We start from the raw sequence: 16,836 nt of genomic DNA on the forward strand, positions 1-16,836 counted from the left end.
AACACACTATACAACAGCACTATACAAAAGTCGTGGTGATACTCATTTGATGAAAGTGCATCCCTGAAAGTTTGCCATTTTTTATAGTTAGCTCTTAAAAAAAGTAAAATTAAACGTCCTCTTTTAATTGAAGGCTTAATTTCAGAGAGATTTTTTTTTTTTATTTTTGTATTTTTTTTTTATTTTTTTGCTGTTTTGTCTCATTTTCAGCCTTCTTTTAAAAGTGTCTATGGACGCCCACCAGGGGGCAGCGTAAGATTAAGCATCAAATCCCGAACGGCTGCAAATATTGTGCATTCACCTGGAACAGGGAAAAGAGACATGTTAGCATCACACGCAACGGCAGAGCAACAGGCAGGGCTTAACTCTATCGGGCAGGTGAGGAAGCACGCTACTCGTGCCCCCTCTGAGCTGGGCCAACGCTCTGCCTGCTGGCGTGCTTCAAGCGTGGCCACTACTGCCCTTGTAGCCCAGCACGAGGAGCATCCTGCTAAGAGAATACAATTAATAGCCTCTACTGTACCCTGTCACAATTTTTTCCTGCATATTGGGAGAAACGTCCATTAAAAGAGTCTGAATTTTGCTGCTGAAGAAGCAGCAGCGTGAACAAGGAGATAAGAGCAGAGCCTGCGAGGATGCATTAATCCTAACTGCCAAACTAAAGATTCCCAAGACTGTTTAGGGCAAGTCATTATCATAGCAAAGATACAAATCGGGGCTAAGTGCCATCCACTGCATCGCTATCAACCAGACTTCAGCAAACTTAGTGGTGAAGCATTTTAAGAGACACCACACAAGTCCCTGGAGCTCCTCTGCAGGGGTCATCTCCTGCAGCTGCAGGGACTTTCCTACCAGACGGAAGCCCGCTGCAGGACACAGGTTGGAGGCACACAGCTCAAGCTTAACTCTATTACTCCAGGACACAGATTCCATCTCAGTTCACGTGTAACTACAACCCAAAAATAAAATAGCTTTTTTCTTCCCCCGGGGAGGTACTGGCAGAGTACGTCAGAAGGACAGTGCACTGGCAATGAGTCAGCGTTCTGCTGTTAAACGCAGCATCATGTGCTTGCCCACAGATCTGAAAATAAAACTCTTCCAAAAGAACTTACTTTTCAGTTACTGCCATTTTATTAGGAGGAAAATTATGCTGAATACAAAATGCTTTCTCACAAAGAGAGAAAGGTAAAAAAGATACAGCCAAAATGAGGCAACACTGATTACGGGTTACAATGACAGTGTCAATAATATCATATGTGCTCGGTGGGAAGCCCTCACCTTTTCTGACTGAGTGAAAAATTCACTTAACCATGCAAATTGCAAATAGGGCAGCAGAAGACCTAACACAGGTAGGAAAATCCTGAGCACAGCACAGTAGTGTCCCAACAGAAAGGATATCTGGGATCTCTCATGTACTGCTGTAAAAGTCTCCCAACTATCTGCTATCATCTGTTGGCTCTCCCATTTCATTCAGTGTTAAAGAACAGAAGGCATCTTGTTCTCTTTTGTCAGATACAGTGATGTGAGTTTTGACAGCAAGAACATATGAAATTGCAATTTAAGTGTCCTCAGGAAACACCCTACTTTGGGTGAGAGAGATCAATAGAGACTCATCCTTTCTTTCAGAAATTAGAGGAAAGCCTATCAGGATTGTCCTCTGCTTAGCTTGCTACAATCTTTTTTCCCTGGATAAGGTCCTGCTTGAGGCCACAAGCTCTATCTGTAGTTTTTCCTATCTGTACTCTGCTGCCTGCACTCCCCATTTACTTCAGCTGGCGTGACAAACAAAAACTGTCTCTCCTCATCTACCTAACCATTGCCAGGAGACATGCACCTGGGATACTCAAGAGCTGCTTTGACTCCCTAAGCTGTAGGATTCTATGGAGGGTTTACCTTAAACACAATTGACTGCAATAATAAACAGCAAAACAAGCATCTGCTCCTTCCCTCCCTAGAGGAACTCAGTGGGGAAGCACCTTCCAAAAGGAACACCTGCTATTTAGACAAAGTATCTTGAAATAAAAGAGCTATTTAACCAACTGTTCTATCCTATCCTACACAGAACTCTTAACAAGCAAGCTTGAAGCTACCCTCCCTATTTACCTACACTATTACTACATGTCAAACAGGAAATGCTTGTTAATTAAATTTCATCACAGTTCTCCAAAACGTATGCATATCCACACCAATTTAAGATAAACATTACTCATGTTCTAGCAATCAAAACAAACCATCAGGCACAGTTAAAATCACCACGTAATGAGATGAATAATTACACAGAGTAGAAGTAGAATTCAACCTCTGGATTCACAACTTCAAACTATTCAGTGGGTTACTGAAAAAAATGCTTTGTTCTTCAGTGTGCAACTACAGCAGAACTGAAAGTTTTTGTTCTTGTAAGCCATTTGAGTATTAGCTTTTCAAACCATGCTCACAGACAACATACTGCCCAAAGAACCTGCTACTGCTCTTCAGTGTTGCCATATATTAAAAAAGATAAAAAGTGTAACAAGGGAAAGCAAAGTTGCTCCCAGTGCACTACCTACCTACGGGCCAATGAACACTCAGAGCAAGCTATTGAGCTCAAACACTTCACAGTATGTTTGGTGAGCAGAACTGTAGACACCTTTGCTAGTGGACCCACCGACAAAGATGTATACAGCCACACCAATTACTTCTTCACCATTCACAGCACATGGACGAGTTATGATAACTATTTTAACATTCCCTTATATTCTACTGTTAAGCTTAATAATTTTATAGTTAAGCATGAAAACTGACACTTGACCACAGAATATTTATCGTGATTCATTCTGGGCACATTTGTTAAGAACTCCTACTGTGCAGGAAGATTTGGGCCAACAAGAGGTGCATTCTATTACTTTGGAGTGATACTTTGACAGTGATATTCAGCCTGAATCACCAGTGTAACCTTCTGGCATAGAAGTCTGCTGCACTGCCAGTGCTTGCTAATAAGTTACGTATTGCCTGTCATATCAGGAGTTTGTGATCACTAAAGAAGTATGACAGGAACCAAGAAGAATTCAGACTTAGAGAGATTTAGTTTTACACTGGAGATTTGTCACAGATGTCTGGGTGGAGAGAATATATCTACTGGACATGTACAGTACCTGGTCGTGGTGAATTCAGTTCAGCAAACCTCTTTAGAATATTGCTAACCATCATTGGAGCAGCAACAGAAGAATTCTGTTGCCTGGGAATGTCAGCCTGTTGAGTTGTACCCGAAGCCATATCATAAATAATTGGGACAATAATACTAACAGCTTCCTGTGAGACTGTTGTTTTCTGTGTTAGCTGGAGCTGTAGGGAAAAAAAAAACAAAGCGTGTTCAATTAACAACATACTTCATCACAACTTCTCATTTTGTTAAACAATCTGGACCTACAGATAGTTTACACCTGAATAATAACTTCTCTGTTACAGAAGTGTCTGAAAACTGAGAGGGTGGAATGGTACACTCTCTCATTCTCAAAATCACCTTACACTGAGCACTGCTTCAGAGAAGACACCTACATATTTGTTCTAATAATCTCATTTGTGCTCTCCTTCCCCACAACCACTACTGTGTATCACTCTATCTAGGCAGTAAGTGTCTCAAAGAGCAAAATAATCAAAAGTTGAGCACACAAAGATATCTGCAGCCCAGCTTTAGGATAAATTGCCAGTGTTTCTTCAAAAGCACAAAACATGAGAAGGTGTTGTGCTTTTACAGGAGTGAGGCATTACTAAAGACAGATATGCAAGTCCATGCTTGACGTTTTTAGCTACTGTGATTATTAGACACAGTCTATGTTTCGTCCCTAACCAGTGGTGATTTCAAAGATATGCAGTCCTCAAAATTTTAAAACAGCCCTACTTACAAAAAACAACATTTTGGATTTCAGCACAACAGCGGGTGTTCCTGGAGGTGCAATTGGTGGTGCACTGGGAGGAATTGTTAAACAAAACTGCACGTTCCATTTCAGCTGACTTGCCTGATCAGGGAACTGTTTAGAAAGAGCATCACAGAGAAAAAACAGCAAAGACTCACATTAGTGACATATATGTCTACAGACTAGGGAAGAGTTAGAAAATAGACTCTTCCTCTAAATAACAGATGTTTCCAAGTTCAGCACAAGTCAAAATAACTCTGAAAGAACTGAGAAGATAGCTGACAACAAGAACACAGTGATAAAGATTCCAGCCAGGCTACGTATGTGTCCAGTGTGCACTAACACACCTGCACTTTCTTGAAATCATTAGTTAAAGGGAGAAATTTGGGGAGTTTCCAGAAGAGCTAATAGTAAAACACAACCTTCTTCATTAACACTAGGTAACATATACAGAAAGTAATTTGTGTTCTCACAGATAAGGCTTTTTTTTTTTTCCTTCCCAAATATAGTAACCAAAGTTGATTGAACTAAATAGAGGCTAACTTACCAGCTCAAGTTTCATGATGTGAACACAGTCCCTGAGGATATGCGTTGGAGCCCCTAATAATTTTGTGAAGGCTATTAGGGTGTTTGCTTTAAAAGGAGGTCCTGCAACCTAAAGAAAGACACCCATTAGTACTGCCTATTTAGATAACAGCTGTATCATTTAATATGGTAACCAGCATACACAGCTGTTAAATTTTTGTATTTTGCAGCCCTTACGCAACCCAAAGAAACTCAGCAGAACCAATGCTGAGAAACTGAAAGGAATACACAAAAATGTCAACATTAGTGATCTGAGTACATACTCTTGTTTCAAAGAACTTCTCCAAAACTTGTAATTCCTCCGATTTCCACTGTCCTGTATTTTCAGGTGTTACTTTGAGTTGCAAGGTCTGGTTGGTTTTGGGATTGAGTGCAACCCTGCACTTCAGTGCCTCCGTCTTAAACATGATTACACCTGGTTCATTGGAGTTTATTAACTGTAGCTGTACAAAGAGAAGCATCACATTCAATGACTTGTTCATTAAATAGCATGAAAACACACATTCACTCCCAAGACTGTAGAGGTCAACTTATGCTGTTTCCAGAAAGAAATGTGATTCTTACATACAGGTAAATCTGCCTTGAGAATGAACCCTCTGCAGGGTTTGGCTTTTTCTTCATCACTTAAAGAATGCCAATGAAGCAAAGAGGTGACACTGTTTGTCTCCAACCCTAAAGCAACATTCAGGACTGAGTCGTCGTCGATTGCTAACTACTTCCTCAGACATTCCTGCCAAGGATAGACATCCACAGTAAACCTCCAGCTGTTCTACTTAACTCATAGTTGACATACTAAACTCACAGTAACCAAAGCATCAGTTATTATGTCAGTTATTGTATTTGACTTGACCAAATAGGTTTCCCAGTTCTTGCTTGCATGGAAAGGAAACTGAACTAAATACTTTCTCTAAATTTTGATACTTGAGATGGGAATATTCGGAAGTACAGCAGAACAAATCTAATAGCAAACACCTGTGATATCTGAAGTGCTTCAGTTTGTATCTAATTGGAGATGTGGAGTACAGAAGCACTAAGATGAACACCTCCAAACTGATATTTGCAAATCAATGTTAAAACATCCTAAAACATACCGTTTCCTGTTGTATGATCCTCTGAAGATGTCTCCTCATAATAACTGATCCAAGGAATCGTTCAAGAGGGGAGCAAAGATAGCTGCCAGCTAGTCCTGGCACGAGCCCAGGGGTAGGAGAGGGCAACAGCAGAACATTCAAGGCACTGTGGGTGAGGATTGTAGGTATGGATGCAGCCCAAGAACGCTGAGGTAGTTTACGAGGTGGAGGCATGCTTGTTGGCATTGCTTGGGAACCTATTAGTAAGAAAAAGTAGTTGCAGTACAGAAGAATTTAAGTTGAAACCTCAGATGTGCATTCACTTTATTTGCTATCAGTACTCAAGCAATGACCAGCCTGGGCCAAAGCTTAATCTTTCTTATTTGAGCATCTAGCTGCCTAGTAATAGGCAACAGAGCAAAGTCAAAGCATCAGAGCTTCAACCCTTGATTGGTGCAAAGACTCAGTAACATTCACTCATGTTCTCTTTTCCTCTTTCTTCAGTGTGCTACCAGATATCGCAGATACAACAAACTGAATGAGATCTAAAGACAGCTAGATCAAACTTGCAAGAGAAGCATTACAGCTCCATAATACGAGAAGTTATTTTGGTAGGCAAATATCACTGTTTTCATTCCAAAGATTTTTCTCTCAGTCACGTAGCCCAATAGTTTAAGACTAACTTTTGTATTTCAAGAGGCATCAATCCTGCTGACATTAATGCTGTATGATTCAACTCATTTTCTAGTTTGCTATAGAATACTTGAACTGGTCCAGAATAAAGGCTTCATTTCTTTACCTATTTTACTACACAAAGAAAGAAAGCACTGTTAGGTTGAGACACAAACCTACCAAAAATGCCCAGAACTAGAAATGCTAAACATGAATGTTTCACAATTGTAATGCTAATAATGCAACCTACTTGTTCCAGCTCGAGGAGAATGAGAGGCATCTGGGATAGGTGAATGAAGGGAAGGGTTGGCTGGTGACATTCCAGGCATCCGTGCTGCTGGTGATGGACCAGAAACCTGGGGAGATCCTGGCCAGTTCCCTGCACGCTGACTGGGTGACATCATGGTGTATGGTGAGCTTGGATCTATGGTACCTGCAGATATTACAAGACCATCATCTTAAAAAAAAATTCAAGGCTTACTAAACTAGAAAATACTTGCAAAATCTACACAATTTTAAGATGCCTTCAGTCTTTCAGAATTTATTTTACATCTGTACTAAGTGGGCAGATGAAAAAAAAATAAGATAGAAATTTAAGGGTTTTCTGCTTGTGTTTTTCAAAATAAAATAAAATAGAACATTAAGGCAAATCAATGCCCTTAACACAACTGGGATGAAACTAAAGAGAGCTCTTGCATATAGATGTTTCTATTGCTCCTCAGCAAATGAAAGCCTCAGCTGGGGATGAAGCCTCCAGCTGAAGATGTTCTTAATCTAAGCTCTATCTTGGAATTATCTCCGCAAAAGTACCTTTGGTGTAATACTCCGTTACAAAAGCTGATCAGAGCAAGCTTCTTACATTGTCTACTGTGTATCTATTTCACTTAGTTCATCCCCACTGTTTTATTGGGGTGCTAAAATAACCACCTGAACCTTCACTGATTGCAATCTGTGCCATGCAGCGAATTTTGACTGCTGTTAACAGTTACACACATGTATAAAAACAGCTACTTAAGTCAATTACGAAATTTTTTTCCCCCCCCCATTTAATTATGCCCAGGAAGAGTTAATTTTGAGCAGCAAATGCGTTCTCCCTGTCCCTGCATACAGTAAGGAACTCACCGTGTGGGCTGGCAAAGTTTGCTGTTTGACCCATTGTAATTCCAAGGGAAGAAGGTGAAGGAGTTGGACCAAAGGATGCTGGTGATGGTGCTCTTAAAGCTCCACTAGGTGAGCTCGCAGCATGCAAGTTTCCTGATCAAAGATATCACATCATGACATACACATTTCCCATTTTTTTTCTACCAATTGCTACAGCTCCCTCATTTTAGGGAGTCAGGAAACAAATTTCACGAGGATTTTCTAATTGCACTAAAAGGCTGTATTTTGTACATGCATGAAGATTATATTTTCCAGAGGAATTCAGCACACACACGAAGCTTTACAAGATACCTGACTTGAAGAATGGCATTTTCCCCTCCCTTAAATTCAAATAGATTCAACTGTTGCACTGTAACAGTTGGAAACAGAAAGCTAAGCTTTAGTGATTAAAAGCTTTTCTGAAGGAGGAGGCATTTAAAATGATCAGGTTTTAACTGAGCAAGCTATAAACCTTAAGAATAAAACAGTCTCAAAGATTATATAGCCACACTTCTGCCATTTTTTTTTTAATGCTTTGAAATACACCTTTCAAAACATGCACAGCAGGACTTTGCTTTGTTGTTCTTCCAAATTATAAAGTATATTAACTTGACTAACTTGGAGCTAAACACAGCTTGAATATCAGAAAGCAGGAGGCACGCACAAAAAGCTGCATGTGTATTTTCAGTATGATTAGCTCACAAATTCTCAGCCATCTCACCTGGTGACTGTGTGTGCATCATAGATGGAGAAGGTGTCACTGTGTTGTGATAGGAGGTGGGTGGCGAAGTAAGAGGATATGCTCCTGATGCTCCTGCCTGCTTTGCAAACGGCTGAAAGTGTTAACACAAAACAACAGAAGTCTTTCATCATTTCGAACAAAAACTGAGTGCAAGAGAATACTAGTGAGAGTTTGATCTTTATCTACGCTTTATTCAATTCCCTATACCACCTTGTTCACAGCACACTATTTTTTTAAAATTATTTTATAGTTTTTCAAGACAAAAATGTCTCTGTATCTCATCCTTCCTTATCCATCACTCTGTACAGAGAAGCCTCCTGACTCTTCCTCCCTCCCTTCCCTGCCCCTCATCTTTCATCCTCAACAGCCATTTTCCCACCCTCCATCAAAGCTTTGCTTCTAAAATGGCAAGTCTCATGTGACACTTCAAAGCTGCTGGTCATCTGCTACGGGCTGTTTACACTGGAATAAAAAATGACAAATTAATGTTTTGCCCCAAGGGAAATTCCATCACGTAACACTTTTATAGTCTCCCATTCAATTCTTCACTGCCAATTATTCCAGAAAGTAATCTTAAAAACCTGCATTTGTGGAAGACTAAGCTAAACGTTTTTAACTTTTGTCTGTAGGCTACCTGCTGTGGTTGCTGTGGTTGCTGAGGCTGCAGCTGAGATATCAAAGAATCCATCATGTCACCTCCGATAGGAGAGGGCGGGTTATCGTCTTCATTTACAGACCGTCTTCGTGCATCCTGGTTGCTGTCAACAAACATGTTCAGGAATGTCTGCAGATAAAAAGGTTTTGTTAGTAAACAGTCATTTTCCATTTGCAGTGTATTACATGAATGACCACAGGTCATTAGCAGAAGCAGAACTAACCACTAGTAAGCATTCATTACACATAGTATATAAAGTTTATAAAATATATGAATTCATAAACAGAATTTTTCTGTGGAAAGTGGATCTTCAAGTTCAATTCACAGCCATCCTCCTTTCTTTCAAAAAGGGGTCTTCTATCATCTCCAAACAATAAGCCTTGCTTAGTAATATGAAATATCTCTAGTTACCCGAAACACCAACTTAAAAACAACTTGGAAACAGTCACCTTTAATCCAGGTGCAGGGTAAAAACCTTCAACTATTTTGCTGTTGTCAAAAAGACTGTATGCTCCATCACGTATCGCTACAACGCCACGGCTCCGGCAGTAGATGTCAATGCAGTACATGTTCCTGAAAGCCAGCCTGATATGCGTAGGTGACTGTGGCAAAATTGAGAAACACTGATAGGCAGTGTTAGTGCGTTGAGTCAGACCCAGCATGGGCACAGTTGGAAGTTTGTTGATGGCATTTAATGGAGCCTGAGTGTCAAACAAAACCTGAAAAAGAACAGATATTGAGAGACCAGACAGCTTACCATTAAGTAAAAGTCTGCAAAAATCTGGGCTGGGTGGGGACAGATGTAACAGGGGCAGGAAAGGTACTATCTTTCCCAAGTCACCTTCTGCCAAGGAGATTCATAATCAATACACACATGTAATTTTGAAGATAACAGTTTAATCAGCAATCACCTCTTAGTCACCTTGGACTTTTCTTGAGGGAAGCGTTTAAAACATTACCTGTAACAGCAGCACCACATTTGGTGTTTTATTAAACATCTCCTGGAGCTGGTGCAGAATTGTGTTGTGGCAGTTACTGCAACCTGAGTTTGGGCCAACAGTTCCCAGTGAAATGTGGAACTTTTGGAGTATGGAGTTCCACTGAATGCTGATCTGCAACATTAAGAACAAAATGACCTTGGAAACTAGAACCAAGAGGTTATTACAAGAAAGCTGGTCTGATCTCACTTTTATCCTTTTTCACAAAACCTCAGATTCCTAACTCACGGTTCAGGTTCTGGAAAGACTTCTGTTAGCTTTTGTATAACTTATTTAGTTAGCTGGATTGTTGACAACCATCAAACCAGAGTTACTTCAGCAAGTCAATCAACTTGAACAAGTGCCTTTTCTGACAGAGTTGAGACTGAAGAAATTAAACATGAGAGACTCATACCACAAAGAACTGATCAAGAGTTGCTGGAAGTGGACTGATTATCTCCACCATGTCACAAAAAAAAAAGAACTGGACAAGATAATATGTAAGGAAGTGACACACAAAACCTACAATGCTACTCTCATTGCTTACTAAGTCTAACAGTCACAATAAAATGCACATAGAAATACTTGTAAAAAATGTTTACACAAAGACTTTCCAGGATGCAAATTTTGAGCGCATCAACTACTTTGCATCAGTGCACACTCAACTATATTATTAGTCTGTAATAAATGTGGTTATTTCATTCCTTGCCCTGCATGTAGTGCAAGGGAGTGAGCAAGCACAGTAGACAAAGTCATTAATATGCTGTAAATTCAAATACTACAGAGTAAGCTAGACTTCTGATCAAGAGAACAGTACTGCTACAAAATAATTAGGGATTGTCCCATTTAAAAGCACAATACTACATTTAAAAAATCTGAGTCATTTCTCTAAAGCAACATTAAGCTTAGAAGATCCATACATCCCAGTATAACAGCAGTAGCAACACATCATAAGTTTGAATACAGCTGCTACACCAGCCCTCACCAACCTTAAGCTATGCTGACAGATCAATGATGCCAGGAGAAGGATCAACTCTCCTTCCCACAGTTTGAAGTACATTGAACAGATTGTCAAAAATTCTAGACAAGAAAGAATCTAGCAAATTACTAATCCAGCGCCCTTTATTTCTGTCTTTTTTACATTGAATAATATTAATTCCACAATAACACAATACCAGGATATATTCTGTTGCAATTCTAAGAACTCCAGGCCCGCCCAATGTGTTCTCAAATATACATTTTAAGTGGACTTAGGAATTACTTACTGAGCTCCCCTTGGTAGTTCCATAACAAAGGATAAGCTTTCGGTAATTGTAGATACGAACTTCTGAAAAAATGTTTAAGTGGTTGGGTATGTCTTTGAAGAGAGCAGAGAAAAGAGCATGAGAAAACCATAGTAATCTGTAAATATAATTTTTAAAGAAAAGGAGGCTATTTCTGTACCTGGTAAGGACCGTGCAAACTCCAGGACACATTCGTACAGCCGAGCAATGCTGTTCCAGTCATTGAGGAACATCTCAACAACTTTGCGACCTCCAACTGGTTCAGATAACTGGTTTTCATATGTAAGGTAAACATGACGGGTTGGTCCTACAGGGTTAGAACAGTAAATACTAATTAAACAAGTGGTTCCTAAACTGAGGTTTACAGACTATGATTTAACTGTGGAGAGAGTCCAGGAAGCATACTTAAATAATAAAAAAGAATCAACTCAACAGTCAAGAGTGTTTGATAAAGGTGCACTGTGGCTCCTTAGAAATTTTAAGAGTAGATAGTTGTCCCTTAACGCAAAAAGATCATAATGATACTGGAGCAGACAACACGTAGGACAAAGACACAAGGTTTACCTGACCTCTCTTACCTTGCTCCCTGGATGAGGTGCTATTAAGTGGACAATTTGCAAACACCAGCTCAGCGACCCACGTGCGATTATTTCTACCTTGTAATCGGAAAGTGCAATCAAGAAGAGATCGGTCCAGAGCCTTCTGTGTTTCCTCGTTTACACCTTTACAGGGAGGAATTCTATTTGTGAAGAAAAGAGGACCTCAGTTGCACACAGTGTAGTCCCCAAACTGAAAAATAACACCTTTTAACATTTCCTGAAGGACTTATGTGTCTGGACATGAAAAAAATGAATAATCAACAGTAAGACAGACAGCTGGACCACACAGTTGGAGATCTTACTCCTCTTCAAGGATTATAAGTGTGTTATAAAAGCAGAGCAAGTTAAGACCAATTTTTATACGGATTCAACACTTGCAAATTACAGACTTTTGATGGAACCGCTGAACTGCCCTGATCTCCAGATAAAAGTAGGAGCACACTAATATAGAGCTTTTATACAGAGAAACAAGCTAAAAAAGATGAAAATAAAATTCTGTGGCAACCTGAATTTGTGTATCAGGTCTCCTTCTGAACAAGTTCACTTTAAATGCAATGAGTAACCTAGCAATTATCTTAATGCCCACTAATTTACTCATATACCAATGCGAGAATTGAATTTAGAGGACACAGTAAACAAAGCTAAAGTAAAAATATGCCTAACTTCTCTACAAATTGAGTTTATTTCAGAAATGTCATATACCATCCCTAAATCCAGCTTCCTTGTCTGCAGTTAAAAAGATAGAGACTGATGCATTTAAAGACTGATGCCTTTATACCACAACATATCTCAGCAGAGTAGAAAAAGTTAAGCAGTTTATTTTACACTTTAGAAAACTGTGGGTTTGGTGGCATTTGTTGTTGTTTCTTTGCTGTAAAATTGATATAATTTATTTTACTTCATAACACAACCTGAAGTTGAACCGGTGAGGCTTGAGGTAAGCCCCAAGGAATGTCAAAAACTGGCTGGACTGATGATAGAAAGCACTGTGGCCAAAAGTTCCAGGTCAAATTGGTGGCTGCATACGGTTGGCACTCCTTGGGGTTAATACAGAGGCCAATAATATTTAACTTCAGCAACCTACATGATGCCAAGGAATACACAGGTGATGTCAAACAGAAGGGAGCAGCACTCAGCATGTTGGAGGACAGGGCTGTCATTTAGACAGACCTCAGCTGGCTGAAGGCATGAGTTAACAGAAACCTCATGAAGTTCAGCAAAAAGAAATGCAGTCCTGCACTGGGCAAAAGATAACCTTGTGCAGCAGCACAGGGTGAGAGCTGACTGGCTGCATAGTAGCTCTGCAGAATTAGAACTTGGGGGCCCGAGCGAGAAGCTGAACAGGAGTCAGCAGCATGGCATTGCAGCAGTGCCAGACCACTGCATCCCGGGCTGTATTAGCATTAGCTGAGACAGTCAAACCAAATGACTACTCCCCTCTGGTCAGCATTGGAGGTCTCTGTGCCATAAATCCTTGGCGACTGGAAAATTCAGCTTTGAGCAGACAGCTAGACCAGGTGACCTCCAGAGGTCCATGTCACTCTTTATCGTAAGGGCCCCAGATGTTTCCTTCACAAGTTCTTAAGCATGCAATTGCCATTTCTGGGCTCCCTTGCATTTTCCTCTGCAGTCTCACATACTGGTCATTGTTAATAACATATGGAATAAGCAGGTCTCTGACCTGATCTAAAATTGCAATTACAAGTTCATCAGTCACCACAATGCTGTAGATTCCTTAGCAGTGCCTGGATGTTAGAACTGAGGACTGCCAGAGACTGTTGTCAGAGCACCCCGCTTTAGGCTAACGAGAAAAACAAACAATAGCTGGCTTTGAGCGTATTCTTACTTTCTTCTTTGTACAGCACTGCTTCAAACAAGAATGCAAAACACACAACAGTGAAACAAATCAACTCCCTCCAAATCCCAGCCCCCACACCATTTTTAGTGTCAATCTCTGAACAATCCTTTTTTCTCACAAGCATATGTACAGTAATTAAATCAAACAGGAGTATATCCCCTTACTTTAATAAACGTATGGCATGGCTAAAGCCATCTCCTTCTACTTGTACTCCTTGGTGAGGAATGTCCATATTGGATAACTACGAATGAACAAGAAAAAGGTTATCTCATGCAAAAAAAGTCAAGCAAAGTAAGTGCAGCTTTCTCAAGGGTTTTTATTATTATTATTATTATTATTTTCTTTTGCTAAGGATGACAGATATTTCATATCCTCTAGCACTGGAAAGCCAAAAACCAGGTTGTGTAAATGTGGTAAAAAGTTCTTTCTCATGCTCTCCCACAAGCCTCTCTTTCATCCTCTCATTTTTCCTTTTCCCTCAGCTTCTGAAGTCTTCTGCAGTTAGTGCTTGATATTAGAGAACCAGCTACAAGACTAGAGCAACCCAAAGTAGAACATCAGCTACCCAGACTCATCTAGAAAGGGACTACAAAGTGAACATGTCTAGATGTAACTGTTTAGAGAACGTGTGGACAAGAGAGTCAGGAGCAGCAGAAGAGAAGAAGCAAACAAAATATTTCTTAATACATACCTCCAAACGAAGCCCTATAAATGGCATGTTTGTATCACACATGGCTACAATATGAGCTAGGACTTTATTGAAGGCACACATTTCTCCCGTCCGTTTTGGTTTCTTAGGTTCTATGGAACATGGATCACCAGACAACTAGAATTAAAATAAAGACAAATAAATATTCTTGCACATTTTGGAGTAAACATTTTGTGCAGATGTCAGACAACAACCGAATTCATCCAAATTTTAAATGAAACACACGCTGAGAAAAATTCCTAAAGGGTCAACTTCAGGACTACAGCAATTAATTTGAAGTAATTTTATAATCACCTCCTTCCTCCAAACAGTATTTACACACCAGTAAGCCAGGTCAACCTGGCCCCAAGAAGCAACTCCTATCGGTCCCCATAGTCTCCCCGGAGTCTTTCAAAGACTACACTTCTATGGCACAAAGCATATCATGCTGACAGCAGTGCTTTGCTAATACAAGCTATGCTAACTACCTCTGTACAGTGCTCTCCCTTGGCTTTCTTTTAGACCAACTAAGAAGGCTTGGCATGAATTCAAAGACGATAACTGTTGGAAAATAGTTTCCCCGTAACTCCCTGGGGAAGCAGCCCTGAGTACTAAGCCTCAGTGTAAGCTGTCAGCCACACAAACTTTGAAACAGCTGCACTAAAGCTGGTAATGATGCTAAGAACGTGTGTTTGGCTTCCACTCTTTAGAACGAGCCTGAAGGCTTTTGAAATGCATACCTTGCGCTTGACACCACTTTTCATTTGTTTCCCACTTTTTGTGTCTAGTACCAACTCTTCAATGTTTGGCTTGAACTGCTGTAACAGAAGTGCAGTAGCAGGGTTGTCATCTCCTTCAGCATAGCTCACTGAGAGGAAGTAGTACTTGTACTCTAGTTCTGTGGGGTTGCCAGGAACATCGAACATCTCTACAACCTGCATTAAAACAAAATAACAAAATCAACAAGACCATCAATTGAGGTTATGCCTACATCAGTTTCTATTCTTCCCCCAGTTTCTGCAGGAAAACACAGCCCTCTTTTTTAAGATACTAATATGGTGGCTACGAAAGGGATCCAAGAAGAGAAAGACTAGAATTTCAGGAATATAAAGAGAACATGAGGGCTGCTGAGTAGCAAATGTTTATGTCCCCCTCCTCTTTATGAGCCTGACTGCCTAACAAACCCACAAGGATTACAGCAATTAACTTTCTTCCTAATCTTAGAGTTCCCATTACAAATTGCCTGAGGAGAGAAGATAAGAAGTATTTTTCAGATACTTACAATGTAGTACTGTGGAAGACGAGTGAGTTTGATAAACAATTTGTGTTTGGAAAGGTTTCCCACTGGATGGCTAGCATGATTAGCTAGCTGAAGTGTTTCACTGCTCACTGTAGGCAGATGCTTTATTGACTGTTTGCAACGTTGCTGTCCAAGCCAGAACCTTGCATTGAAATAAAGGCATTAGTACTTTGAGACTGTTTTAAATTATTTTAGTGTCACACTAGGAGCCATCCATAATCTAAAACAACATCTAATACTGCTGCACAAGCTACACACAGTTAAACAGATTTTTTTTTTTCCTGCTGAGTTTGTATTTCCTTATTGCTATATTTACGTACTTCTTTCAGCTTGGGACACAGATAGCTGCTAGTTTACGAAGAAAAGCCTTGAAATTACTTATTGAATGAATATAAATATATATTTATATTCCAATATAAAATTGCAATATAAAAAGAATAAACAAGATATAAAACAAGCACATTATATGATTTAGAATCTCCAGTTATTTTGGATATAGAAAAAAGAAATCTTTGCTCCCGCGTGCTGATGAACAAGACAGTAAGAAGGTCACCTAAAATGGATTTATATCACTCTTGATCACATTATAAACAACCTAATTCCACGGAATAAGTTTGGAAGTAAAGAACCCCAGCAAGACAAACAAACTTATTCTGATGCATGGAATTAAACTTGAGTCTACTCAGATTGATTTCAGCTATGGTGGCAAGACCAGAAAGCCAACCTAGGCTTGAAGGAGGGAAGCAATGCATGGCGTGGTTTCTCAGTCAAACTTCAACTGAGAGCAGCAGTGAAAAGCGTGGCTGTTCAATGTCTGTCCAACAGGATGCACCATCTTTATTCTCACAGAAACATCTGAGATTAATTGTCCAAAAAGACACTTTAAAGGACTGTCTAGCTTACTCTGAAACAACAGCACTACCCAAACCATTATCTTGAGCACATTATTTATGACAAAGGGAGGTTGATTAGTTTCTCCAGGGTGCCAGTGCTTCATGCGTCATCATGCCTCTTTTAGAAACAAAATCCCCCAAATGGAGGCTTCACTCTGCAATTAGCTCAGAGTACTGGGAATTTCCAAAAAGAAAGAGCAGGTGGAATTTGGTTTTTCTGTGGGTGTAAGTTGTATTTGTATTATTTGCTACAACCTCTTATGGGAGAGCAAAACGTATCTTGCGCCTAAATCTCAGGGCTCTAAAGAGCAAAGATATGAAGTTCAATACTTCTGCCAGGGCAGAAATATTAGAAGATAAACATATTATTTAAATCATTCTAGGTCACTTCCTGGCTTTCCCTTTGTGTTGTGAAAAGGGAAATTGCTCTTCCTGAGAAACAAGAAGAATTCAGCCGTAGAAACAAAATGGAATAAAGGAG

The 16,836-nt window shown here is 39.9% G+C and overlaps 1 protein-coding gene across 1 annotated transcript in view; it reads right to left on the minus strand.

Moving 5' to 3' along the window:
- Positions 1-163: 163 nt before the first annotated feature.
- MED14 (mediator complex subunit 14) overlaps positions 164-16,836 on the minus strand; it is a 34,228-nt gene continuing 17,555 nt past the window's right edge. The window contains exons 13-31 of the mRNA XM_042867423.1: positions 15,445-15,604; positions 14,903-15,097; positions 14,166-14,300; positions 13,639-13,715; positions 11,596-11,756; positions 11,178-11,324; positions 11,000-11,091; positions 9,717-9,869; positions 9,207-9,476; positions 8,737-8,886; positions 8,082-8,193; positions 7,343-7,474; positions 6,471-6,653; positions 5,570-5,805; positions 4,742-4,921; positions 4,441-4,548; positions 3,882-4,007; positions 3,132-3,321; positions 164-301 (exon numbers count right to left, since the gene is read on the minus strand). Coding sequence (XP_042723357.1) covers positions 228-301; positions 3,132-3,321; positions 3,882-4,007; positions 4,441-4,548; positions 4,742-4,921; positions 5,570-5,805; positions 6,471-6,653; positions 7,343-7,474; positions 8,082-8,193; positions 8,737-8,886; positions 9,207-9,476; positions 9,717-9,869; positions 11,000-11,091; positions 11,178-11,324; positions 11,596-11,756; positions 13,639-13,715; positions 14,166-14,300; positions 14,903-15,097; positions 15,445-15,604 — 2,881 coding nt within the window. The 3' untranslated portion in view covers positions 164-227. The remainder of the gene's footprint in view (positions 302-3,131; positions 3,322-3,881; positions 4,008-4,440; positions 4,549-4,741; positions 4,922-5,569; positions 5,806-6,470; positions 6,654-7,342; positions 7,475-8,081; positions 8,194-8,736; positions 8,887-9,206; positions 9,477-9,716; positions 9,870-10,999; positions 11,092-11,177; positions 11,325-11,595; positions 11,757-13,638; positions 13,716-14,165; positions 14,301-14,902; positions 15,098-15,444; positions 15,605-16,836) is intronic.

This window comes from Lagopus leucura, unplaced genomic scaffold, assembly GCF_019238085.1.
Source record: "Lagopus leucura isolate 7727_CA_CO unplaced genomic scaffold, USGS_WTPT01 Super-Scaffold_100001, whole genome shotgun sequence".
Classification (NCBI taxonomy): Eukaryota; Metazoa; Chordata; class Aves; order Galliformes; family Phasianidae; genus Lagopus; species Lagopus leucura.